Genomic DNA, 26,716 nt, shown 5'->3' with positions numbered 1-26,716 from the left:
AATTGCATATGCTTGTGTATTGTAGTTAGGCATGTAATTATGTATGGATGCAGGTTATTAATTATATTCAATGCCTATATCTGAATGCATAAGTGAAAGTGTTACAATTTGTATCATGACATAAAAGCATTATTGGCATTAAATTATATATCAAGGTGCCCAAACTGGAGGTAGAAATCTTAGTGATAGATTCATTATGTGTTTGCATGAAAAAATAATACAATTAATGTAATTAAAAGAATAATATGTGAACATTAATTCTATTGAGGTTTACAATGAGAGGGTAAGTGGTACTCTAGGCTCTATGAAACCAAGTTTTTTTAGCACAGAAGGTTGCTCCTCTCCCAACCACAAAGATATGGAAAGTCTTCATATTACCCACAGGATGACAAGTTAAGAAACTCATGAATAAAGTCTGATACATCAGAATAAAGGTGTTGGAAGCTCTCTCTCGATTAGGTCGTTCCTCACCCGAGACTGGTGAAAGGTTTCAGGGCAAGATTAAGCTAAAACTTATTTGAATATACTCCTCCTGAGTCATGCTCCTGATACAGGTTAAGCTTGTGTAGTACCCACAGGGCTAAAAAGTGATACTCTAAGTGTATGTGCATTTATATAGACATGACATACATCACGTAAAAAAAACTTAAATAAAGGTAATTAAAGTCACTCATGCATGAAAGATCTCTTGTTTTGCAATGGTAAGTGTATGGATTGTCTATTTGCTCATGCATAAAGTTGATATTTGCCTATGAATTGATTTGTGCTATGCAGCTGTGATCATGCATCAATTTAGTATTTATTTATGAATCAATTTGTGATATGCAATGTGTGTTAAAAGCATGGGTAAAATCAATGTCTATCAAAATGATTAGTTGTAAAGAGAATGAAGCATGTTCATGTATATTGATTTAGTTTACTTGTATTAGTATTTTCTACCAGACTTTCATGAGTTTGACCCATTTCATGGGTTTTTAGGTAAAATATGATGTATAGCTATGGAGTGGATACAGAATGCTCGTGCAGTGTCAGGAGTGAGTTTTTTCCTTTCTCGAGAATAGTTTTGAAAAAATATTTATTATTATTTTGCACTGAAATTACTCTGATATGAATTTTAAATTATTGAGATTGAATTAAATTTTAATAGTGAATGTTATTCGTGTTTTAATTCAGTTATGATAATTGTTTGTTCTGTAACTTGCCCAAAATGTTTAACCCAAAGCAAAAGGTTGTTTCAGATGATTTAAAAAAAAATCATGATTTTTTTTTAGGTTAAAATTTTGGGGTGTTACATTCTCACCTAGCCTCTTGAGGATTTTGAAAGGGCCATATTTGTGAGGACTCAACTTCTCATATATTCCAATGAAAAATTATTTTGATCACAAATAAACTATAACCAAGTTATTGACCTCAAACACCTGTGAAAAGTCAGGTAAAGCTAGGGCAGGGGGCATTGGTCATCTTGGTCTTGATGAGACCAAAGATTGTCTCTGCCTCTGGTGTAATGCCCCAAAATTTTAACCTTAAAATATCGTAATGCATGGTCTTTTCGATGGCACTGCTCCAACCAGACTATGCACTAGGGGCCCACTTAAGTGCAAGTATAAACATATATTAGTCAACTAGAACTAAGTTCGCAAAGGAGACAACCAAATGCAAAAAACCTTTTATCGAAGAAAAATAGAAATACAATGGAGAGAATTATTTTGGTTTTGGTTAGAATTTCAATCGGGTTATAGGTGTGATAACTCAGCATGGGGCTGAATCCAATTTCTACATTAGATTTGGGTCCAGGTTCAAATCGTGGATTGGTTCAATCAACGATTCAAACTCCAAGATGAAAAAGAGACAAGACAATTTATGAATAAATTTAAAACATTTATCAATTAACGAATTATTTATAAATAATTGTCAAAATAAATTAACAAGTCTTTCTATTCAAGACTAAGCTCAGATCCAAAATAATTGGTTCTTGGCCACCACACGCAACATCCCGTCATCGCTCCAGCTCTTTACTCATTACTTGTACGTTTGTGATATAGAAGTCAGACTCATCAAGTTTCAGTAGGAGCACAATAACAATGCATGTATATACAAAGATAAACATACATAAAATCATCAATTCTTTTAGAACATGTGTAATCACAACAATCATAAGGCATTCAATTGAGCAACTATCACAAATAGATTTATGCAACATGTTACAAGATAAGCACATATCCATGATTAAGCCTTTGAATTATTAAGAGCATAAATCAAATAAACATCTACCTTAAAAAATGTTAAGGTATGTAAACCAATTCAGATATACTTGCGAACCAATGCATAATGCATGAGATAACTTTTATTTTCTATATTACTACTTACTTTTGAATTCATAAACATGTTACTTGCAATCAATTTAAGTTTTCTCCTAAAACTCTTTGTGCGTACTCTCACAGGTAAACATTAAAGTACAAGATAATACCATGGCAAATTTTACTCACACATAAATTGTATTTTATTAACCTGATATGCACATGTTCTTCGGGATGACATCGGTCATCATCACCCAAATTAGTTAAGGGCATTATCACGCTAGGTAGTCAGTAACTGGGATCATCGAGTATGATGACCCTAGCCAAATTCTTGGTATAGAAATACGCTATCAGCTGAAGCCAACTACATCATTCTCAGGTCTTAATAGTGAAAAAGTCTACTACTGTGGTTGAGGACAGGAACCACAATATCAGGCTCTTGAAAAAAATATAACGAAGTTTAGTACCACATTGTCCCCCATGACAGCCATCCAAGTATCCCAACAACATCAAAGTGTAACCATGAAAAAAGTTATTAGCACATTGTTTGGCTATCTTTTTATATCTTTAGTTTTTATACGTTCTTTCCACATGACAATTTTGAATTCACAATATCATAGCATGCAATCATGTCACATGAGCTTCATATTCAACTCAAACATGCACAACATCATGCATCATCCGATTGGACAATCTGCCCGCTTGACCACAAGATACCCATCATGTGCTAATATGTGCAAGTATGTGTCATTCATCATATGCATGACAAAATTTAAGCTTGCATTCAATATAATTTTTTACAAAATATTATATATTAGCACAGTCTCAATAAGCATATGTTATTCAACAACATGACACATATCATATTCGTGCACTTATGATGCCATATTGCTTTTTCTAAACCACTTGCTCTTTTATGAGCATTCATATATGCGCATATGTTTTTTATATCTTATAACACATCATAACATCATATAACATCATGTTGCATATCATAACATCATTTTGCACATTATCACATCATGTTTCACATTATCATAACATAACAAAATTTGAAGCATTATATTAAAATGATGTTAACCAAATATGGCACAACCACACGGCCCCAATAGGCTCACATATTGTGCAAAAACATGACACTGGTCCATCTGGCTCACTTTTAGAAACATGTCATATTCATTTGGTTCACTTTTGAAACCATGACATGCATTCAAACACAATTCTTCAATTCGAGACTGTTATCAAAGAATTTTTGAGTCATTAAAAATTCGGTCATAAATCATACAAAATATTTTAGGCTCTTTGAGTAGTAATTTAACTTTCCTTTTTTGTTTGGATATGCAAGAGATGAGGGAAGGTGGAGACATCCCACCTAATCACCCTTTTTAAGTAATGTCATTTTCAATTACATGTGATTTATAACTTAGGAAATACTAGTCCATTAAATTAGTTAACTTAATCGAAATATTTATTGGATATGCCAAGCAGGTGGGGACGTCCCACCCAACTTGGGTTGGTTTGACCAAAATTGGATCCACCTCATTTGAGATCTAGTACCAAAGAGGGACCCACCTAGGGGCGTCCCACTATATGGATCAAATTACCCAAGATCCATATTAAATTTGGATTGGATCTAACTATGCCCCAAACTCAAATGGACCCTTAGTTTAGATCCAATCTCCAATTAAACCCCAAGTTCAAACTGGGATTTAATTTAACTTGAAAATTCCAATTAACTCCAAATAAATCATAAATTCACTTGTGTACTACAGTTTAAATTTTAAAGATAATTAAATCCCTAATTCGAATTAAATCCTCAATTCACATCAGAATTTAATTTAATTCAAAATTCATCCTCAAATGGGATTTAATTCCAATTAACCATAAAATTCCAATTAAATTTCAAACTAATCTGAGACATAAATTTGCATTTATATTAATAAAAAATTATAAAAAATTTATAGATATTACAATATGACAACCACAGATAGTTGTTGTGCCTTTCTTTTCACATGTCTTTATATTTTCTTTTACCTTAAGTACAACCATGCTTGCCATTTTTTGTCCAATATTATTTCTTTTCTCAAATAGTGTCATCAAATTCTAATTAAATTTTCAATTAACCATAATATTTTAATTAAAATTCAAACTAATATGAGACATAAAATTATATTTATATTTATGAAAAAATCATAGATATTATAGTATGACAACCTCATGTAGTTGTTGTGCCTTTCTCTTTACGTCTCTACATTTTCTTTTACCTCAAGTACAACAATTTATGACATTTTTTATTTGATATTATTTCTTTTCTCAAATAGTGTTATCAACATGAGACAAAGTCTCTTTAGAAGAAGGACTAGGTGCTTGTCACTTATGAAAAAATACAGGAATCGAAGCACTATGCTATATTAGATGTCAAACATCTATATGTTTTTCTTGGAAAGTGAGATGCAACCCAAAATTGTAGTTCTACATCGGTGGCAAAATAAGCACATGTGGTTGTATCTTGCTCTCAGATTTTTTTTTAAAGAAGAAATTATGCATTATGGTTTCATGGTTGCTTGAGTTGCATTTCACCAAAGTACATTGAGTGGTGAACCAAATTTCTTATAAATTTTTATGTCAAGTGTTTCATGCAATATCTAACATGACATCTAAGAAAAATGTGGGGGATGACATACTTTAACCTTGTGTGCCTACCTGAGATAATAGTCAATTTTATTTGTTCTTTAAACTCATCAAAGTGTGAATTCATGCTTCAAAGACTCAAAAAGTCATGTTTATGACTCTTTTGACTCATTATCTATAATTGCAAATGTTATAAAAAATATCTCATCACAAGGATAAATACTATGAGTCAATAACAATATATCTATGCATTTTTATTTTAAGAATGTGTCATCTACTATAAGAACTGGAGGGTACCTTTTTATAGTCATTGATGTACAAACGGAAGGATAGAAACATGTACTTAAATCGATTTTTCTTATTAGTCTTAATGAACCCTATCGTTCCTAGGTATGCCTTAATCAAATGATCCAAGTATGCAAGAAGTTTTTTGAAGGAGTCTTCATATGAACCATATAGTTCTTTCTTCATGTGTTCACGTCTATGTAATGCTTGTTTGTAACTAATCTTTACATATTTCTTGCGATTGATGTCATTGATGATTTTTTTTAAATCATTTTCAGGTTATCGTGCAGGCGTTTGCGAATAACACTTGCAATCTATGAGGCAAACACTTTTTTTACCCAAAAGATGCTCAATGATCCACCACATATATGTTATCTTTTATACTTATTCACTTAAAAGAACATTGCTCCATACACATTTGTGCAATGAATCTTTTAGGGGCAATCACTTATAGCCTGCAAGTTCTTTTTTGTGTATACGATAATCATTTTATTATTGTTACCTTCCAAGAATTTTGATTTATAGTTATTCTTGATCACATGATCTTTCAAAAGCTCACAATAGTGCTTTAGATCATTAAACATTTTGCTGACAACAATGTCTCCATTATTTGAGTTTGTTGTTAATTACTAAAAAGATTCTCGATCATTAAGTTTTTTGTTATACAACTCGTCAATCAACTCAGATGCTTCTCCTTCAATAATTTTCAATTGTTCTTCATTGTATGAGAATCCAATAAATGAGGACTTATTTAACAATGCTAAATTAATATAAAAACATAACACAATTCTACTGCCCAATAAATGCTCATATAACTTATACAACATACCAAGGATTCAATTTTCCAATTGTCATTTGTGCATCATTTGCATCAACTATTAATTATGTCATGCCATCAATATCTTGATCCTCTCATCATTTTTTAGTCATCCCCATCTCACATGATATAATCATCATCATCATTTGATTATCCATTATCGGCGTGATCATTGCTACGACTAATTGATTGCTCGAATGCACAAAGTAAATAAAAAATCATCATATTTATCACTTTATTTGCTTCTATGTATGCAACTTCTATGCATTTTCAAATTTCATGATTAACTATAAAACTAACATATTCGTCATCACACTTACATCTCAAACATAAATTACAAAGTCCAACAACTTGTACCTAATTATATCATCTGCCCTGAAAGACTAGATGTTATCTAAATTATTACGATGAAGATCAATAACATTGATTTGCTACCATAGTTTTACTTTCTCTACAGTGATCCTACGATCATATACAACACCAATTATCCATGAAAGTTCTTCATTGCATGCATGTGGAACATCTATATCCCTAATTGGTTCAGGCAACTACATACCCTCCACGTGCATATTAAAAACATCAATATCGCTCACTGTTTGGAATAGTTGAATGTTGGCCAAAGGACTTAGCATAATAAATGGTGTCTAAAATAGATGCACATTTCCCGCATGATTCTCATTATCAATTGCTTCTTGTATATCACTTTCAACTACTGCTTCTTTCGATACAAAAGCAATTATTTCATGTTTAAATTTGTGAGCCTTAAGTAAACATCACTGTTAAATAGCATTGATTCTACGTCATCATCGTCGAAAATATATATTCATATTTGTTGGCTATTTATGTTTAAAAAATAATTATACTGAAGGCTTAATAACTATTCTCCATATCTGGTTTTACAATATATCAAAACCACAAATTCATTAAAGTTATTATTTTTTAGATTGTTATAGGTCTTCAATTAATATGATTGGCACTACGATAGTGCATTTTAACTCTTTCCGAGGCTTTTATTAACTACCTATACCAATCACACACCATATCATTTATCTAAAGAAAATATCATGTGACAAAAGGTCATCCATATATCATTCATACATTCAATTAACAAAACTACTTACAACAATCACTCCACTCTAAAAACTAACAATGTACAAAAAACCTAACCCCATTGAATGCTTGTGCATAGTCAACCCCAACCTCATTACACTAATTGAATGCTTATGCATAATAAACCTTAACCTCATTACTCAAAGACAAGCACAAGATATTAAATAAATGACAAAAAAATAAACATAAATCATCTACAATATCAATAAATATATATTTATGAAAAAACCCTAAAATAGTAAAACTTAAAGTGCGAAAGTCAAAGGCATTCACAACAGGCAGTTGCGAATTTACTCACTTATTTGTGAACCTCCATGAGAAGTATTTACTTAAGTGAAGCTCACAAGTTATATTCATGAAAGTCCTGAAATTTGCGAAGGTCCTATTGTATTCAAGGATGTTCGCAAAATCTCTTTTTTTATTAAAAGTTGCGAACTTTCTACAACATACCTATATATTGAGTGAACCTCCACATGTTAGCACGTGTAAAAGGCAAAAATATCCTTAAAAAGTTGAGAATGAGCAATTTTGGATATGCAAGAGATTTTATAAATTTGGTAGGCATTTCAAGAAACATGCCATTTTGCAATGACAATATGATCATTTTTAATATTTTATTTCCCCCATAGGCATTAGCATGGGAATTTACCAATAGGGCTATCAATGGATCGAGTATCCAACCATCAAAGTGTATCCAAACCTGCTCAAAATAACAAGCACTCAAGTTCAAGCTTGGATTATGTGAGCCAAAAAAAATGGAATCCCAACCCATATAACTTAGAAGGCATTCAGATTATTCTGTGTAAAAAACACATCACTTGGAACAGCTGCATCAGGTTGGACATCCAAGAAAATTTGTAGCCCAAGCCAACCCATATGTTCCTCAAGTTGGGTTCAGGTGGACTGGAATAACATTTAGATCAAGCCAAGCTAAAGCTGCCTCATCCAGATTCAAACAACACCTTATCAAAAGTAGACAGTTTTAGCTGATGTCAAAAAAATTCAACATCGAGATTTCCTAAACAAGCCCCTAAAATATTGCAAAAAATAGCAGAAAAATGACATTGCAACCAAACCATTCAGCTATCTTGTATAGCCCCAAGAAGATTTCAGATACCTTTATATGCCACAATTTAACTGAAATCAAGACATTGTTGGTAGTAGTAGTAGTTTAAAACGGATGAACTCCAGCCTAAAATTCAGGTGAGCCCTCCCACTTCTTAAAAATGGATTATTTCATGATGATGCAAAAGACACTGGTGAGCAAAGACTATACATGAATTACATGTTATTATGATCCAGAAATTGTTATTGGTTACAAATCTCTGAATAACAACTTAAATTTGGGTATTCTCTCCGGAGGCAGAGGACAACTTACAATCAACTTGCCTTTCATAGCCCCTCTAAATATCGCCTGCAAATGAATCAAAATCTCACAATCAACATTGTTAGTTTTTGGAAACCTGAAACTATTTCTAAGGAGAACAAATCAGAAACATACGCGCAGTAATGACATTGAACGGAAGCAATAATTATCTCATATGGAAAACACTTCAAATGATAACACCAATAAAATGGGAGCTAAAGGAATCAGAAACATATGCACAATATTGACATTAAACAGAGGCATAAGTGTCTCATGGTTACAGAAGCGGGTCATATTCTTCAGGGCAAGACATAGAAAGGAAGGAATTTCAAAAGGAAAAATCCTACTGCCACATTTCTTTGTAATAACACCTGTAATTTCTCCCCCGGCCTATTTATTTAAAAACTAAGTAAAAAATACCATCCATCTAGAAGAAAAGCACCATTGTACTTGGTCTCACCCAGAATTAGCAATGAAGCAAAACCAAGTGGTTGTGTGTTGAAAGCCTTGCTTGCCGATATAAAAGTAGTGTTTTTGTGCATGAGAGAGAGACAACAAAAAAGTCCGCCAACATGCAAACACAAAACATTAACTTATGAACTACATGATTATTAGCAGCAGTTAATTATAACACCAGACATGGGGCAAACAGAAAAACAACCAATGTATAAAAATCACACATACACACCTATAGACATGAAGAAAGGAAAGAAAAAAAGAAACCCAAACATCAAAATCTTTATGGGTCTAACTGAAAAAATAATTGTTAAAACAACAGCAAAATCTTTGAGTGTAACTGGAAAAATATTTGTTAAAACATCAGCAAAATCTTTATGAGACTAACTGGAAAATACCCTAGCTGTAAAAAAATATCATACGCACACACATACACAGAGGCATGAAAGAATGAAAAAAATAACCACAACCACCACCTATATATATATATTGGAAAAAACATCCAGTAATCAAAATAGATAACGACTTAAAGGTAACATAATATTTGCAAAATCTTTATGAGTCTAACTGGAAAATGCCCTAGCTATAAAAAAAATCATAATTAGAAACATACACAGAGGCATGAAAGAAGGAAAAAAACAACCACAACCACCACCTATATATATATTGGAAAAAACATCCAGTAATCAAAATAGAATAACGACTTAAAGGTAACACACATACATATATATTCTATTATATATATGTGTGTATGTATGTATAAAAAGCCACATTTACAAACCCACAAACATGAAAAAGGAGAACAAAAAATACATGGCCACCTATATATTTGCTAAAACATCTAGTATGAAAAATATTTGTTAAAACAACAAAAAAATCTTTGAGTCTATTTGAAAAAACATTTGTTAAAACATCAGCAAAATCTTTATCAGTCTAACTGGAAAATACCCTAGCTATAAAAAAATGATAGGCACACACACACACAGAAGCATGAAAGAAGGAAAAAAAAAACAACCACCACTTGTGTGTGTGTGTGTGTGTGTGTGTATATATATATATATATATATATATATATATATATTGGAAAAAACATTTAGTAAGCAAAATAGATTAGCGACTTAAAGGTTATATATATATATAGAAGCCACACTTACAAACCCACAAACATGAGAAAAGGAGAAAAAAAAAACACATCGCTACCTATATATTTGATAAAACAACTAGTATGAAAATAGAAAGTTACTTAAAGGTAACTGAAAACAAACCCTACAGCTTTAACTGAAAACACTCTAAACATTAAAAGTTGACCATTACTTAAACCCAAAGCATTAACCTACGAACTACATCAAAGGGAAAAAAAGAAGCCCAACCACCATCTATATACTTGTTAAAACATCCAGAATTGTTATATACAATAGTACTCACAAAAAAGAAACTAAAAAACCAGTTTGTTCACATTGTAGTAGCTTCTATTGGAGATGAGGGTACTAATCCCAAAGAGATGCAGTCAGAGAGGTAGTATTGGTGTCCAGAGCAGTGCTTCTTCTATGAAGGGTCACTCAGAGCATGTGAGCGGTGCTCAGATTCAGATTATGGAGCAGATCCAGCAGTTGCAGCTCCTTGCTTAGTCAGTGACTACTCCCTCTTTCTCTGCTCCTCTTCTTTCGGTACTGCCTTCACAGGTATCTTAGATTGTCCTTCAGGGTGATTGATAGATTCCGGGGCCTCATGTCAAATGACAACCCATGAATTTGTTCTAACCAACTGTCAGCTCTGTAGTGATGTGTTTTGCATTGCAGATGAGTCTTCTATGTAAGTTTTCAAAATTGGTTGTATTTCCTCAAATTCTTATCCTGATTGCAAATTGAATCTCTCTCGAGTTTACAATGTTCCTTCTCTAGCCATGAACCTTCTTTCTATTCGCCAAATTACTAAATACAATTGTAATGCCACATTTTCTCCTGTTGATTGTGTTGTGCAGGATCAATAATCAGGGAAGATAAATGGGATTGGCCATAGGCAGGGAGATTTCTATTATCTGGACTAAGTATGGGTGCTGGTGTGGATGCGGCTACGACACTTCCAAAAAATGTGGGTGCAGGTGTGTATATATATATACATACCTGGGCTGGGTCTTGTTTCTGTGTGAGAAACGCCAGATCCAGCCTAAATGATACCATTTCGTCTAGAAAGGGAAATATCTTATCTCCTTCCATAACTCACATTTAATGCAAGAGCCTGTATTCCAGATTTTAAGTGCCACACTTGATCATCAGCAAGCTTAGAGACGTATGATAAGAATGGATCAAGCTTGGGCTCATGATTGGATGCAAATCAAGCCTAAGAGAAAGGAGTCAGGAGTCGAGCAAAATCTGGTTTGTTTCTACTTGTGGCTCGGTAACCTTGCCTATTTCATGAGCTCCACGCAAGCTGAGCTAGGCCAAGCTGCAAGCAGCTCAGACCTTTCCTATCTCCACCAAGTTATATAATTCTTTTTAAGAAAAATGATCAAGGTTACAGACTTACAGTGTCTTTCTGTAGGACATCAAAGGGACGTGACCAAGTTTAAACTTCTTATTCCATGCTAATATGTTGTTTTTTTAATTATTAGCATGTTAATATGTTATTTTCACAACCCTTGGCTTTAAAAAAAAGGATAAATAAATAAACCTAGATTGTCATTGCCTTTTTAGCAGTATCACGTAAATAGGGCATTGTTAAGTAATAAGTAGTAGGAAACCCCAAAACATGAGAAATCCTAGTTACTTTGCTTCATCCAAATCCAGTCCATAGAGAGTGTTGATCAAAGGCAACTCGAGTACATGTTTATAATCATAGAAGGTGAAATTCCAGTATCCACTGTTAGGGGCTTTCTGACACAGTTAAACAGATGGTCGAAAATGTATCTTATTTCTGTTTTGCTTTTTGCAAGAGTATGGATGTAAACGGGTCGGACCCAGTTCGGATCTAGGTGGTACTGAATCCAGCCTAATCAGATCTTTCACAATAGGATCTGGATGAATGGAAAAAGGTGATACTGAAACCTGATTCAATTTGCTAATTGGCTATGGTTTATATTGAATTTGGGTGCTACTTTCTCTACTGAATCCAACCATCAGATTTGAATTCAACCAAATATCTGACCCAACCCAAATCCATTGACATCCCTTCGTAAGACAGAAAGAAAGTTTGTTTGTGCCCATTGATCCAGAAAATTGAGACTAGTTATTGTATTGTAATAACTTCAAACAACACACAAGAGGGTTGCATTAAAACAGGGAACTTCCCCACTATTTCAACCCATTGTTGGAATAGCTGCCACAAGTAGAGATTGTGTCACATGAAGGACATCGAGATAAACTTAAGCACAAATCCCCTCCCTTGACATGTAAATCAACATAATGCACTGCAAGAGGCCAAAATAAGGAATCCACTGAATTACAAGTATGGTACCTCCAAGATATAAGGACATTCAAACAAGAAATCCATGCAAGTAAAACTACAAACAAGATATAAAAATAACAGAAAGCCCTCCAAAACCTTCCATTCTTATGAATATGAGGACAAAATTTGGCATGTATCTTTAATTATTAGAATACAATGTTTTACAAATGGAAAAACATTATTAGTACCGCCACTCGATGAAAAACTTTTACAAGTAGAGTTTATTCATCATGTTTAAAGTTGACACAGAAAGCTGCATGTATTCAAAGATTATATGATCTATTGATCCTAATATGATTATTCTTATGTACAATATTGATTAGAAAGCCACGAGAAAAGTACTTTATGATATACAGAAGATTCAAGATGGCATCATGTCCAGTCCTGATACGTTACTTATATGCAAAACTTAACAGGGAGAAACAAAAGTTTATAATTACAATGTTTACATACCTCAACAACATCAATAAAATCTTGCTTCCTCTGGAAGACACCAATCCATTTAGTATGATCTGGAGTTCTGAATGCAAATGACATGCAGATACCTCATTATTTGCTTCAAATAATAACATGAAAACATGCCAAAACAATTTATGATGATGCACACAGGCACTGTAAAAAAAATAGAGAAAGGAATACTGGAGGAGAAAAGAGAATAGGCAGCCAAAGGAGATTGTCCAAATGTGAGTGGACATTTCTTCCATTAATATATTATATGTTAGGGTATATGTGTTAATCTACAACCCTTGCTATATTTCAGATCATGAATAACAAAGTTACAAGTCGGCCACTACTAACATGTGTGACTTATTACAGGACAGCCACTAGGAGGGTTTGAGACGAGCTTGGGCTGGCTCGGCTCGAGAAGATCTGGTGGTTCAAGCTCGGCTCGAGCTTGAGCCGAGCTTGAACAACCTTTGTCCGGGATCGGCTTGAGTCGAGATCGAGCAAAGTTCGGTCAGGCTCAAGCTGAACAACTTTATAAAATGGTTATCAAAGTTTTTTGAAATTTGTGTTAAAACTTAAAAGCCTTTTTGAAAGAAAGGAAAGTGGTGGGATTTGAACCCAGGCCACTTTCAAAGAAGTTCAATGACTTACCCATTAAGGTAAGTCCTCTCTTTGTGACTATATAAAAAAAAAGAACATATATATATATATATATATATATATATATATATAATTTCTTTATATAACTATGTAAACCAAGATTAATCGGGCTTACCAAGCCTATCCAAGCTGGACTGCTTGTTCAAGCTTGGCTCGTTTATGTGTACCAAGCCTTAACCCTTGTTCAAGATTGGCTCATTTATTTTTTCAAACGAGTTCCAGCCGAGCTTAAACGGGTTGAGCCGGAGCTAGCTCGGCTCGTTGTGCATCCCTAACAGCCACTATTAGCACATGTTCTAACATATTACAAGAATGACACAGCTAGTAAATTATCTAGTAATAGAACAATATCACTGGACATGTTACCACACAGTCAGCACTTCTAACATGATCCCTAACAAATTTCACAATATATATATATATATATATATATATATATATATACACACACACACACACATACATATCTCTCTGTGTGTCTGTGTCCTTGTGTTTCAATTCTTTAAAAAACTAAAAACTTTGAATCTGTTTCATGTTCACTCTGCATGTGCTTGTATCCATGTGACAGAAACAATGGCTAATCAGAATTTATGTCTGAAGACTCTGAACTTTATGCAAGAGATTCATACCCAAATGAGAAAGAAAATTTCAATCTGAATTTTGAGTTATGAACAGTGGATCAGATTTTGGATCCACATCAGACTCAGATCTCACATCAACGTTCCAGATTCAATTATGATCCGAGTCCTTGTGGTCTTTTCTTTCCTCCAATATATATATATATATATATATATATATATATATATATATATATATATATATATATATATATATATATATATATATATATATATATATATATATATATATATATGAGTCCATGTGGTACTAGATTCACTGAATATGAGAAAACCCTATGAATTTTCATGTGAAAAAGTCAAAACGGGGTGGATTAGGCAGGATCCCAACTGAAACAGATTGCATTTGCTATCCAATTCCAACCAGCATCCAAATTTATGTTAGATCCAACATAAATGTTTTGGATAAATCTCAGATTTGGTATACATTTGTAATGAAACAAGATGTGTATAATTACAATGCCAACGCAAGGCTACACAAGGGAACACTTACAATATGATCACTAAGGATCAATAACAACCTTACAAAAGAGATAAAATCACAGAGAACACAATGAGAATTGATCATGCATATATTTCGCATTTTATTCATCTTTATTTATGCATGATCCATGATAAAATCACACTGAAACCCCATCTTTATTGTTGTTTTCGAGAATTCGCTTCGAGATTGGATTTTCGAGAAAATATCGCATTTTTTTATCCAACCTTGTGTTTTTTTTCGGTATTTTTATTAGTTTTAGAGTTTTCGTACTTAGAATTTAGTTAGATTAGGCTGCAATTAACTTATTTTAATTAGTTTAGGAAATTTTCTTTTAAACCCCTTTTGAAAAGCGTTTTCTAGAGGAAAACTCTTTTGAAAATTGTGAAAATATTTCAGACTCTTTTTGAAAACTTGTGTTTTGACCTAGAGTAGCGTTATAAATATTTCTTTTTTCAGCCAAGAGGGGTTGCTTTTTCTTGGCTGAACCACACACCCCCCTCTCTCCCTCTCTCTCTTCTCTCCTTCCCTTGCTTTCTCTCTCTCCATGCCGGTTTCTCCCTCTTTCCTCCTTTCTTCTTCTTCTTCGTCTTGCTTCTATCCTCGTCGTCGCTGGCAGCCTTGTCTTCTTCGTCGGGGAGGTGCGTATGCAGCCAGGGATCAGCCACCTTATTCTTCTCAACCAGTCCGTTGGAGGTAAGCCGTAGGTGAGCCTCTTCTCCCTCATCTCCTAGCATATATATTCTTATTTTTTTTTATCGGTTTAGGTAATATATCAAGAGAATAAGTTTTCTTAGTTGCGTTCTTCATTTTCGTTGTCTTTTCTTTGTTTAGTTAGTTGCTGCATTTTCTTTTTTTTTCATTATTTCAATCGGTTTTTAATCCCAGCGTTTTATTCGGTCACTGCATAGTATTTTATTCAGCCGGTATTGAATCTGTGCTTTATTTTATTTATCAGTCTCAGCATTTTTATTTTATTCAGTGTATATTGAATCTGCGTGCCATTGTTTTATTTAGTTTCAGCATTTTCTCTTTTTTTTTTACATTGTGTTTTACGCTGGATTAATTTCGTTGTGTGACTTCATTAGAAATTAACCAACTATAGTTCTGTGAGTTATCAATTCGTTCAAATGTTCTAGCATGCATTAAGTAGAATCGATTTATGTATTTGTGTTTAGGTTAGTTAGAATAGATTAGATTTGCTTGCATGTTTCATGTCATAGGTTAGTCACATGGTTTATGTTATTTGACGTCTACTTGATTTTTTTATTCGTTTTAAAGTGGTCTGCAAGTAGGCTGAATTTGTTAACCTAACGTCCTTTTATTTATTGTTAGTATACTCAGCCGTGACCCTTTGTTTACATTGATACTAGTTTCATTAGATTAAGATAGCCTATCTTAAGTAGTTTTGAATTCATATGCTTTAATTGTCTAGAGTTAAGGCTCTTTTGCAAATTAGTCAAAGTGCATTGTTTTAATTAATTAGTTTTTCCTTTCTTAGTTCACGTGGTTCTTGAATTAGATTTGTTAATTTGTTTTAGTCCATCTTAGTTAGATTTAATTCAGTAATTTAAATCTAGTTAATTTAGATTCATGTGTTTCTTAATTTGAGTAGTTAATTGGTCGTGAGTTGTTTCAAAGTAGTTAGTAGCTTGTTACACATTAGTTTAGTTAGTTCATATTTGTTACAAGTAGTTATATTGTTAGTAGTTTGTCAAGTAATTAGTTTCTTTTTAGATAGTTTGTTTTACTATTTTGTCATCTAGTGTTAGTTTGTTTATGTTGATTACATGTTTAGTTAGTTTGTTTCACAATAGTTAATTCATGTTTTTGTGATTTTTCTTCAGACTAACCTTTGATTTTCGCATAGATTTCTTTTTTTGTTTTGCGTTTTGTATTTTGTGTCTTGCAAGGAAGCGATTGAACATGCGGTGAGTCCCTTTTTTTACCCTTGAAGAGCCCTCTGAGGTCCCTAAAAGGTCCCCTCAAAAAGCCCTCAGAAGTGCCCCTCAGGGAACCCTTCATGAATAGACAAAAAGCCATTAATCAAACACATACAAAAGTGAACAAAAAGAAAAACAGTAGAAGATATAAGGGGACTCAAAAGACTCAAGCATTGAAGATCCTTTTATTTTATTTTTAGCTTAGAATTTCTTTTATTTTAATTAATTGGGGTTATAATAAGGCCGTTATTCATTTATTAAAGTCCTCCGCAGATAGGGATGGTAGTGGACCGAGGGACAACGGGGCCCCGCCTCGCCTCGTTTAGACCCGGGATGAAGGGCATGAAACGGGGATGGATGCGGGGATGAAGGTTAAAATCTATCCCTGTGCGGAGATGGAGGCGGGGATGGACTTATGCTTTCCCCCGCCCTGCCCCATCCCCGCCTCCAATCCTTTAAGGAATGACTATAGACCGAGGAGAAACGAGGCCCCGCCCTGCCTCACCCCCGTTTGGACCGGGGATGGAGGACATGAAACAAGGATGGAGGCGGGGGTGGAGGTTAAAATCCATCCCTGTGCGGGGATGGATGCGGGGATGAAGGTTCAGATTTTGAAACGGAGCGGGGGTGGAGACCTTGTCCCCCACCCTCGCCCCGGTTCACTGCCATCCCTATCTGCATAGGGTTGCACTCTCTCTTTCTCTCTCCTTATTTACTCAATTAATTGAATTTTCTTTTTGGCAATAAAGAGTAGTTAGTTGTGTACTTGAATACAAAGTATTTTCCGTTCCCTGAGTTCGACCCGGACTCCACCATTCGTACGAGCCGGTTTTTATGATTTGATGCACGGTTTGCATAAACGTTTTTATTGAAAATATATTTTAAAATGCTTTATTGAAAAAAGTTGCATCAGGAATAAGAGACTTTTGTATTTCACTATTATGCTTTTTAAAAGCATATATAAAAAGGTTACAAAGTGCCCTATTTATAGAGCTTGAACATACATATAACCAAGGAGGAGAGGAGGCAGTCCAACGATTTGGACTGCCTCCAACGGTCAGAAATGTGATTGTTGAGAGCAGTCCAACGACTAGTTAAACTGCTTTCCAACAGTCCTTTACAAGATTCAAAAAGCAAAAAAAAAAAAGACCTAACTAAAATACTATAAGGTCCCTAGTGACCGATATTTACAAAAAAAAATGCCCCAGATATACGTATATTTATAAGAATATATATATATAAGTATACATATATATATATATATATAAGTATACATATATATATGTGTGTATACATATATATATATATATGCATACATATATATAATTATATACAAAGTATTTTAACACTCCTCCTCAAACTAATTGTGAGATCATCGAAAGTTTGTTAAGAAGAAACAAAAAATGTGGTAGAGGAAGAGCTTTGGTAACGAAATTTGCAATCTGAAACTCATACTGAACATATGGTAAAGTAATTATCCCCTTCAAGTATTTTTCTCAAACATAGTGATAGTCCATCTCGATATGTTTTGTTTGTTCATAAAATGTACGATTGCTTGCTATATATATGATACTTTTGTTATCACAGCATAACTTAAAAGGTTCTGAAACATCAACACTCATATTTGAGAGTAAGGATCTCATCCACACGATCTCGGTTATTGTTGTAGTCATCACCCTATATTCAGCTTTCGTGGATGATAAAGACACTTTCTATTACTTTTTACATCTTCAAGAAATGAGAGAATCACCTATAAACACACAAAAACACATAGTTAAGTGACGGTTATTGGGATCTCCTCCCCAATCAAAATCAGTATAAGCAATAAGATTTAAAGATGATAAAGAGGATAAGAATAGTTCTTTAGATATAGTTTTTTTTATGTTTCGAACTATTTTTAACACAACATTCATGTGAACTGATGTAGGCGCATGCTGAAACTATCTTGCTGCACTGCATACGCAATGTCTGGTCTAGTAATAGATAAGAACATTAGTGATCTGACAAGTTGCCTATAAGGAGTTTGATCATCTAATATAACTCCATCTTCAACTCTCATTTTAGTATTTATCACTTCAGAAGTATCAACATAATTTGTATATGTGATTCCTGATCGCGTAACAATATTATTTGCAAACTTAATTTTAGACAAAATGCATCCTCTTGGCAAATATGCTACTTCAATAACTAATAAATATCTCAAAAAACCAAGGTCAGCCATATCAAAAGATTTTTTAAGCATAATTTTAATTTCTTCAATTTTCTTCTGCTTATTCCCAGTGATGATCATATCATCAAAACATATAAAAGCAAAATAATAAGTGAGGAATTAGTAGATCTCACAAAAAGAGTTTTATTAGTATAACAAAATTTAAATTCAAAATTCAACATAGTTCCACTAAAACGAACATACCATAGTTTAAGAGCTTGTTTAAGCCCATATAAAGTCTTTCAAAGACGAAGAACCAAGAAGCCCATATAAAGTCTTTCAAAGACGAAGAACCAAGTCATTTTCAATTGTCAGGCCAGAGAAACGATCCATGTAAATTTCTTCATTTAAATTTTCATTTAAGAAGGCATTCTTAACATCTAACTGATATATAGGTCATTTCTTAATGGATGCTATTGCAACTAGAGTCCTAACTTTGGTCATCCTGCTACTGGAGCAAATGTTTCTTCATAATCTATTCATTATTCCTAAGAATATTCTTTTGCAACTAATTTGGCTTTATATCTTTCTAGGAAACCATCATCTTAGTTTTGACTTTAAATACCCATGTACATCCTATTGTCTTATTTCCCTTAGGAAGATGTTGGACTTCCCATGTATGAGCTTTACGTAATGCATCTAATTTTATTTTCATAGTTTCTACCAATTCTTTTACGTTTTTAGCTTCTTTATAGTTAGATGGTTCATGATATGAATGAACTCCTAGAAGACATGCCCTATAATTTGGAAAGAAGGATTCACAGAAGACAAACCTATTTTAGGCCTACGTATCCATTCAGATCTTCTAACACTAAATTCTTCAATATTTGTTGGTTGACTATACTTCTCAAAAGCACATGGATGCTCCCCGTTATCTCGTCTGGAGTACTGTAAAAGGTTATGAGTTGGTTCTCTTGCTTTACTTGGTCTATTATTTGACTCAAAATTATCACTATCATCATTATCAATAATTTCATTATTGGACTTAAGTAACAAATCAAACAATAAGGCATACTCGAATTCTTCCTTTGGTTTTTCAAGATAAAATCCATTTTTATTTTCAAGAAATGTTACATTTCTAGAGGCATAAAGTTTATCTTTTTTTGGATCATAGCTTTGATAGCCTTTTTTATTTTCGGCATATCCAAGAAAAACACATTTTATAACTTTAGGAGAGATCAAGAAGCACAAACATTGACATCCGAAGACTTTCAATCTTTTCAAATCGGGAGAAATTTTAAAAAGTTTTTCAATTAGAGATTTGTTTTCCAAAGTTTGAGAAGACATTTTATTTATTAAATAGACCGCGGTGAGAGCGACTTCGGCCCAATTTTTTTTAGAATTTCTTTTGAAATGAGTAGGGTCCTAGTAGTTTCATAATATGACGGTGTTTTCTTCCGAAAATACCGTTTTGTTGGGGGGTCCTAAGACAAGATTTTTTGTGTAAAATGCCATAAGTTTTTATATAGGATTGAAACTCGTTTAAAATAAACTCTCCCCCTGAGTCAAAGCGGAAGATTTTAATATTTATTTTAAATTGTTTTTTAATAAAATTATGAAAATTTTTAAAGTATGAAAAAACTTCAGATTTGAGTTTAAGAGAGTAAATCCAAGTATATCTAATAAAATCATCTATGAATGTAACATAATATGAATAACCATCTTTTGACATAACGGGAGTGAGATCCCATACATCTGAATGCACTAGTTCAAAGATTTCATTAATCAAATAAGTTCTAGATCCAAAAGGTATTATTTGCATTTTTCCAAGTAATCTTCCCATACAAATTCTTTATCCTTACAAAAATTTTTCAAAAATGAAAAAGAAATAATTTGGATATACTTGGGTGTCTTAATCTTTTATGGCAAAGATCTAAATTAATTTCTCTGATATGATTACAAAAAGAGTTTTTAGGTAAACATAAGGAATCCATATAGTAAAGATCTTCTCTTCTACGGTCTTACTCAATCAGCTAGCCTGACTGAAGATCCTCAACCTATCAAGCCTTAGATGAAAAAAAATACTTTACACACATAATTGAAAAATTGAGATTCTGAAAAAATATTTAAATCTAATTTTGGAATAACCCTAAGATTTGAAATAATTTTTTTTTTTAAATATTGTTGAGGCTTCTTATACTTTTAACTTTCAAAGAAGTACCATCGACGGTTGACACACATGAAAAATATGAATTAGTGCAATCGAATAATAGAGACTCATTATGAGTCATATTAAAAGAGACTCCTGAATCCAAAATCCAAGAAGACTTACCTGGAGGAGAAGAAGAGGAGATGACGACACTGGATGTAGATGGAGTGAATTTTAGTATTTGTGAGACGACCTCCGCTATCTGGGTAATTGTCAAATCATTGAAGTTGCCCCATTTCTTTGATTCTTGAGGTTCTTCACTTATAGAGGCCACTTTTTTTAGTTTAAAACAATCCGGTCTTATCTGTTCCGATTCTTTACAATGATTACAAGTAATCTTACCCTTGTATCCTCCCCTATTATGTCATCTCCATTGAATTTTCTTTTAAAGTAAGGTGGTTTATAAGTTTTTACAAAGTTTTTGGATCTTGATAAGGCAAAAACTTCGTCATTAGACTTGTATATTCTAAGTCTTGTTTCTTCTTGACAAATTTGAGCAAGAGCCCCACTTATAGAAGAAGTCGAAGTCCTATGAAGTAAAGAGGACCTATCTTGCTCAAATTCCAGTCAGAGACCATATAGAAAAGAGAAAAGGTTTTCTCTTTAAACTTATAATTTTCTCATCTCAATAGCCAAACCTTCTCATTTTGGTTCTAACATACCTAATTCATCCCAAATAAGGGATAAGAGACAATAAAAGTCTTTTATACTCTTATCTCCTTGTTTGGTATTACGTACCTTATCTTGAAGATAATATAGTCTAGCCATATTTTTTTTAACATGATGTTGGTAGCGATCTTAAACTCCATGGTATTCATGAACCATGAGAGTATTTGAGCGTTGTTAGCTTCCCAATCCTCCAACTTATTTTTGTATTCTTGCAAATCATTCTCTTTTTCTTCTTCGGATAGAGCTTTGACTAGATCTCCTTCTTTCTTGTTAATTTAGGTTGGGGTTCATTACTGGTTTCACTAACAAACTCCCAAAACTTTTTACCTTTGATGTGATTTTCCATTGCGGTAGCCAACATCAAATAGTTGCTTTCGTTGAGTTTGTAGGAGATGATAGAGGCGGAATCTCTTTCTCCCATAATGAAAAAGACTTGAGGTTGAAAGATAAAGATTGAAGACCACCACCACAAAAAGAGCACTCCTAAGATAACTTTCAACACTTCAAGAGCCCTAAGCTCTGATACCATGTAATGAAACAAGATATGCATAATTATAATGCCAACAAAGGGCTACACAAGTGCACACCCACAATATGATCACTAAGGATCAATAACAACCTTACAAAAAAGATATAAAATCACAAAGAACACAATGAGAATAAGAGACTTTTGTATTTCACTATTATGATTTTTAAAAGCAAATAAAAAGGTTACAAAGTGCTCTATTTATAGAGCTTGAACATACATATAACCAAGGAGGAGAGGACACGTTGGACTGCCTCCAATGGTCAGAAGTGTGACCGTTGGGAGCAGTCCAATGACTAGTTGGACTGCTTCCCAACAGTCCTTTACAATATTCAAAAAATAAATAAAAATAAAAATAAAAAAGACCTAACTAAAATACTATAAGGTCCCTATTGACCGATATTTACAAAAAGACCAAAATGCCCCTGATATATGTCTATTTATAAGAATATATAAATATATGTATATCAGGTAATATATACATATATATATAAATATATATATATATGTAAAAATATATACATATATATATGTATATATATACAAAGTATTTTAACAACATTAGGATCTAGTTTGGACCTTCCATAGCTTGTACCTATGTTTAGTCGATTCAAATAATTTTACATTAGCACATCCAAACAAATTTATACTCAAAGCTGTTTCAAGCAGTTCTCATTAAAAAACAATAATCTATTTATTATGGTTAAAACTTATCACTATTTATAAATGGTGTTTCTTCCATTAAGTTGCTGAGGGCCTAAGACAGCTTTGAAGCCAGACTACAAGTTGTCCAATGCAAATCTGATAACAGTATGCAGAAGTTTCAAGTATATCTCAATAAAGGTTTTTTTAAGGTAGATGAGATAAAGAGGGAGATGACTTTTAAATGGTAGAAACTTGTCAGCTAACATCAGAACTAGATATAAGGACAATGCTGTTCAATCTAACGTGTGTCAATCCAACATCAGTGATCAATTTCAAAATCTAAGTACACTTCTCCAGGAATGCACACCATTTAAATATTGCAAAATGCAATGGCTGCAAAGAATCATGAAAAATAAAATTAAAAAATTTATACAGAGAAATTTGACATAAGAGTTAATATTGTACCCGGAGTCCATTTTCATGTGATGTGCATTGAAGAAGAAGACAGTAGATGGTATCATTGTGATGTCAAAATACTTAACATAGACTTGGATCTCCTCAGAATCAATATCTACTAGAGCAATAGTTGCAAACTTGGAAATTTCTTGTGAAGATTTTGCGAGCTGTTGAAACATAAGATAATAATAGCTTAGACAACAGATATTAAAAAAACAAAACAAAAATAATAAGAGCAAGAATGCTATACGGGAATGCCAAGATCGTACAGAAGCTGGATAATGTGAATACTAAGTTAATCATTTCATCAAAATGAAACTAGCAAGGGAACCAGGGAAGTCATCTTGTAAACTGCATCTGGTGGGTATGCCTATATCCATGTTCATCAGAAGCAGCAAGAATAACAACTATACCAAGAATAACACAACAGCAGCAAGATGGTACTAGATATGAAGCAATGAGCAGAAGAGAATTCTTGAAGATTTTAAGATTTCCCTCTGAGGAAGGAAACCGCTTCTCAAGATTTGAGAAATGACAAAGATCTGGTTCTAATAAAAGCCTGTAGGGGGTTTAATAGACGTATAGAATTAGCTACATGGATAATTTCCAGTTTTAACACAATGTGCGATACTGAGCTTCCCCTCACCATTGGGAAAGAAGATCTATATAAGCAAGAAGCTAACAATTTCAATTAAAAAAAAAGTTCTTTTCTAGGCAGAAACTAAATGACTTAAAAGCCAATAATCAACAAAGACTAAAATTCATAATGAAAGAAAATGGCCTCCCTTGTGACAATGAAGGGAGTATGTCACGGACGGAAAAATGAGTATCCAACATGTGCTTTCCAAATGGAAAACTTGAATAAAATAGATACTCATGAACCCATGGAATCTTTATATGCCAACAAATAACTAAGATTAGCTTTCATCACACTGCAGCCAATTCTTTGAAAACCAGAAATCACGTAAACTTAAAAAAGGGATTATATTCTAGCTAGATAACAAGTGGAAAAAAGAAGTAAAAGATTCAAAAAAGCATACAATTTCATCGAGTTGGAGACAACCAACATCCGACTGTCTGCCAAAGCGCAAGACAAGAACCTTGTCAATTGTATCTCTGATAATGGTGTCAACATCACGCTTCTTCGTTAGTGTTGTCAACAGATAACTCATCCTGCGAAAAACAAATTTCCTGAGTCATAGATCTTACATGTTCCGCTTAACAAAGAATCAAGAGTTAGTAAGCTGCGTGATGGTCACTCATAAGTTTGATTACCCAACATCTCCAATTCTCTCTAGAAAAGAATTTTTTGCTGCTTCTGATATATGTCCTTATTTATATGAGCAAGTTAAAATATAAATAAACAAAATATGGTGCCTTGATGCCCATCTATAACACAACAGCATAGGTGCTCCCGCATGCATTATGTCCATAGTTTAGCTGGAACTTCATGGAATTAACTACTGTATAATGAGAAAGGCAGGGGAACCTTGCATTAAATAAAGCGATGAACAGATAACAACACCCCACTTCATCCTCGTTCACAAACAAAACCATTATATTACACTCTTTTACTGTTGCTGATGAACCATGATTTCAAAAGAACTTGAAAAACATCATGATTTTTCAGCAAATATTGAACGCATGCAAATTTCAACATATTCACTTTATCGTGCCATCAATCTGCCATTCATAAGTTCATAACACATATTTATGGCTGTTGATACCTCCAAGATGAACCAAACGTGTCCGGATGAAGGTTCAAATCCTCTTCCAAAACCCTAAAATTTGGGGGATCTGCATCCAGAGGTTAAAGAAACGTAAAGAGATTAAGAAAAAGAAGAATATATATATATATATATATATATATAGAGAGAGAGAGAGAGAGAGAGATGCAATCGCCTGAAGATGCATCGCCGGCTAAGCAGACGTTGGAGACAAAACCAACATGGATCATTTGGTCATTTAGAAAAAACTGAGGGCTACATCCGTCACGAACTCATCAACCGACATCCGTTTCTCACTTACGATGACGAAACTACCTTACATGTGCGATGCTGCCGACCTTATCTCATCTCACAACATGAACGCCTCTGCCCGTCCTTGACTCGGGAGTGCCAGGCGATTATCGTAATTAGGTTTTTGTAGGAGTGTTTGATTGCTTGTCCAAGATTGGGAGGAACACCATAACATGAAGCTGTGTTTGTTTTTTGTGTTCGGAGTGTGCGTACAACTTAGACACATACGGATAATCCACCCTACTCATGTAGTGTTTTAACATATTTATTATAGATTTTAGTTTCTAATATGAATCTCGGATTGGATCTAAATATAAAAAAATGTTTAAATCTTGAGTAATTTAAGAAAAAAGAATTGATATATTTTTATATATAAATGCTTTTAATCGGTGCCATATTGAGTCTAATTATAATTATGAAAGTTTATCAAAAAATTTTATGGATTTTAGCCTTGGATATGGATTGCAAATCGGATCCAACTATCAAAATTTATTTAAAAATTGGGTAATTTGAGAAATTCATAGTTTTTTATATTCAAATGCAAAAACCATCAATAAACTATAATTAAAACTTAAAACCCTATAATGCAAAAAATAAAACATAAATAAAGTAAAAAACCTAAACTATAAGAGAAAAAACCATAAAATTAAATATAAAAAAAAACTAATCAAATAAAAAACCATAATCAAACCAAAGAAAAGCACTAATCTAATTTAAGAAATTTGATTCACAACCCTAATTAAATAAAAAAAAAACTAATCAAAATAATTGTAAAAAACTTTATTTTAAATTTTTTGATTCACTTCCCTGATCAAAGAAAAAACCCTAATAAAATAAAATAAAAACACTAATCAAATTAACTATAAAAAAGTCTAATTTAACTATTTTGATTTGAAACTCTAATAAAAGAAAATTAAATTAAAACCATAATCAAATAAAATAAAAGCCCTAATAACAAAAAAATACCTAATCAAATCAAAGAAAAACTCTAAACTTTCTTATTCGAAGCCTAATCAAGGCTCTAAACAAAAATAAACAGATGGAAGGGGAAGAGATAAGAAAAAGGGGAGAGAGACCTTTAGCCGGTGGCCTTATCGCCTGATTGTTGCATAGGAGAGAGAGAGAGAGAGAGAGAGAGAGAGAGACTCCTGCGATGAGCGATCAAACACACTAATGTGTTCCCCTCTCTACCAAGTAAAACTTGGTTGAGGACACAACCATCCAACCTTAAATACCCTAACCATGATAATGAATTTCGATCGGCCTTCAGCTTGACACAAATATTAAGGTGTCATTTATAAAATTAGATCGAGATTTTTGCTTTGCTTTTTCTCAAGGTTAACAGGTTTTCTCATATTTTTGGCCTCTTTTTAATAGCTGTCTAGTCATTTCCTGGTCATCCACCAGTTGGGAAATGATCGACCATTCTTCCTTTTTTAAATTTTAATTTTAATTTTTTTAGCATTCTC

General features: G+C 33.2%; 1 protein-coding gene across 1 annotated transcript; it reads right to left on the bottom strand.

Moving 5' to 3' along the window:
* Positions 1-8,244: 8,244 nt before the first annotated feature.
* On the bottom strand, positions 8,245-25,245 carry LOC149833773 (mRNA splicing factor, thioredoxin-like U5 snRNP). The gene is made up of 6 exons (XM_090009848.1): positions 25,132-25,245; positions 24,957-25,026; positions 24,270-24,402; positions 23,239-23,396; positions 12,860-12,926; positions 8,245-8,554 (listed from the first exon to the last, which is right to left on the bottom strand). Exons 1-6 carry the CDS (start codon positions 25,184-25,186, stop codon positions 8,456-8,458), a joined length of 582 nt encoding a protein of 193 aa, XP_089865974.1. The 5' UTR covers positions 25,187-25,245; the 3' UTR covers positions 8,245-8,455.
* Between the last annotated feature and the right edge of the window lie 1,471 nt (positions 25,246-26,716).

This window comes from Nuphar pumila, chromosome 6 (assembly GCF_984573655.1).
Source record: "Nuphar pumila chromosome 6, dmNupPumi1.hap1.1, whole genome shotgun sequence".
Taxonomy (NCBI): domain Eukaryota; kingdom Viridiplantae; phylum Streptophyta; class Magnoliopsida; order Nymphaeales; family Nymphaeaceae; genus Nuphar; species Nuphar pumila.
This window is presented reverse-complemented; position numbering and strand designations above follow the sequence as displayed.

Coding starts and splice junctions, on each gene's coding strand:
- LOC149833773 (XM_090009848.1), bottom strand. CDS start 25,186: ATGATCCATGTTGGTTTTGTCTCCAACGTCTGCTTAGCCGGCGATGCA. Junction 25,027..25,131: donor AGCCGGCGATGCATCTTCAG/GCGATTGCATCT, acceptor CTCTGGATGCAG/ATCCCCCAAATTTTAGGGTT. Junction 8,555..12,859: donor ATTTTATTGATGTTGTTGAG/GTATGTAAACAT, acceptor ATTCATTTGCAG/GCGATATTTAGAGGGGCTAT.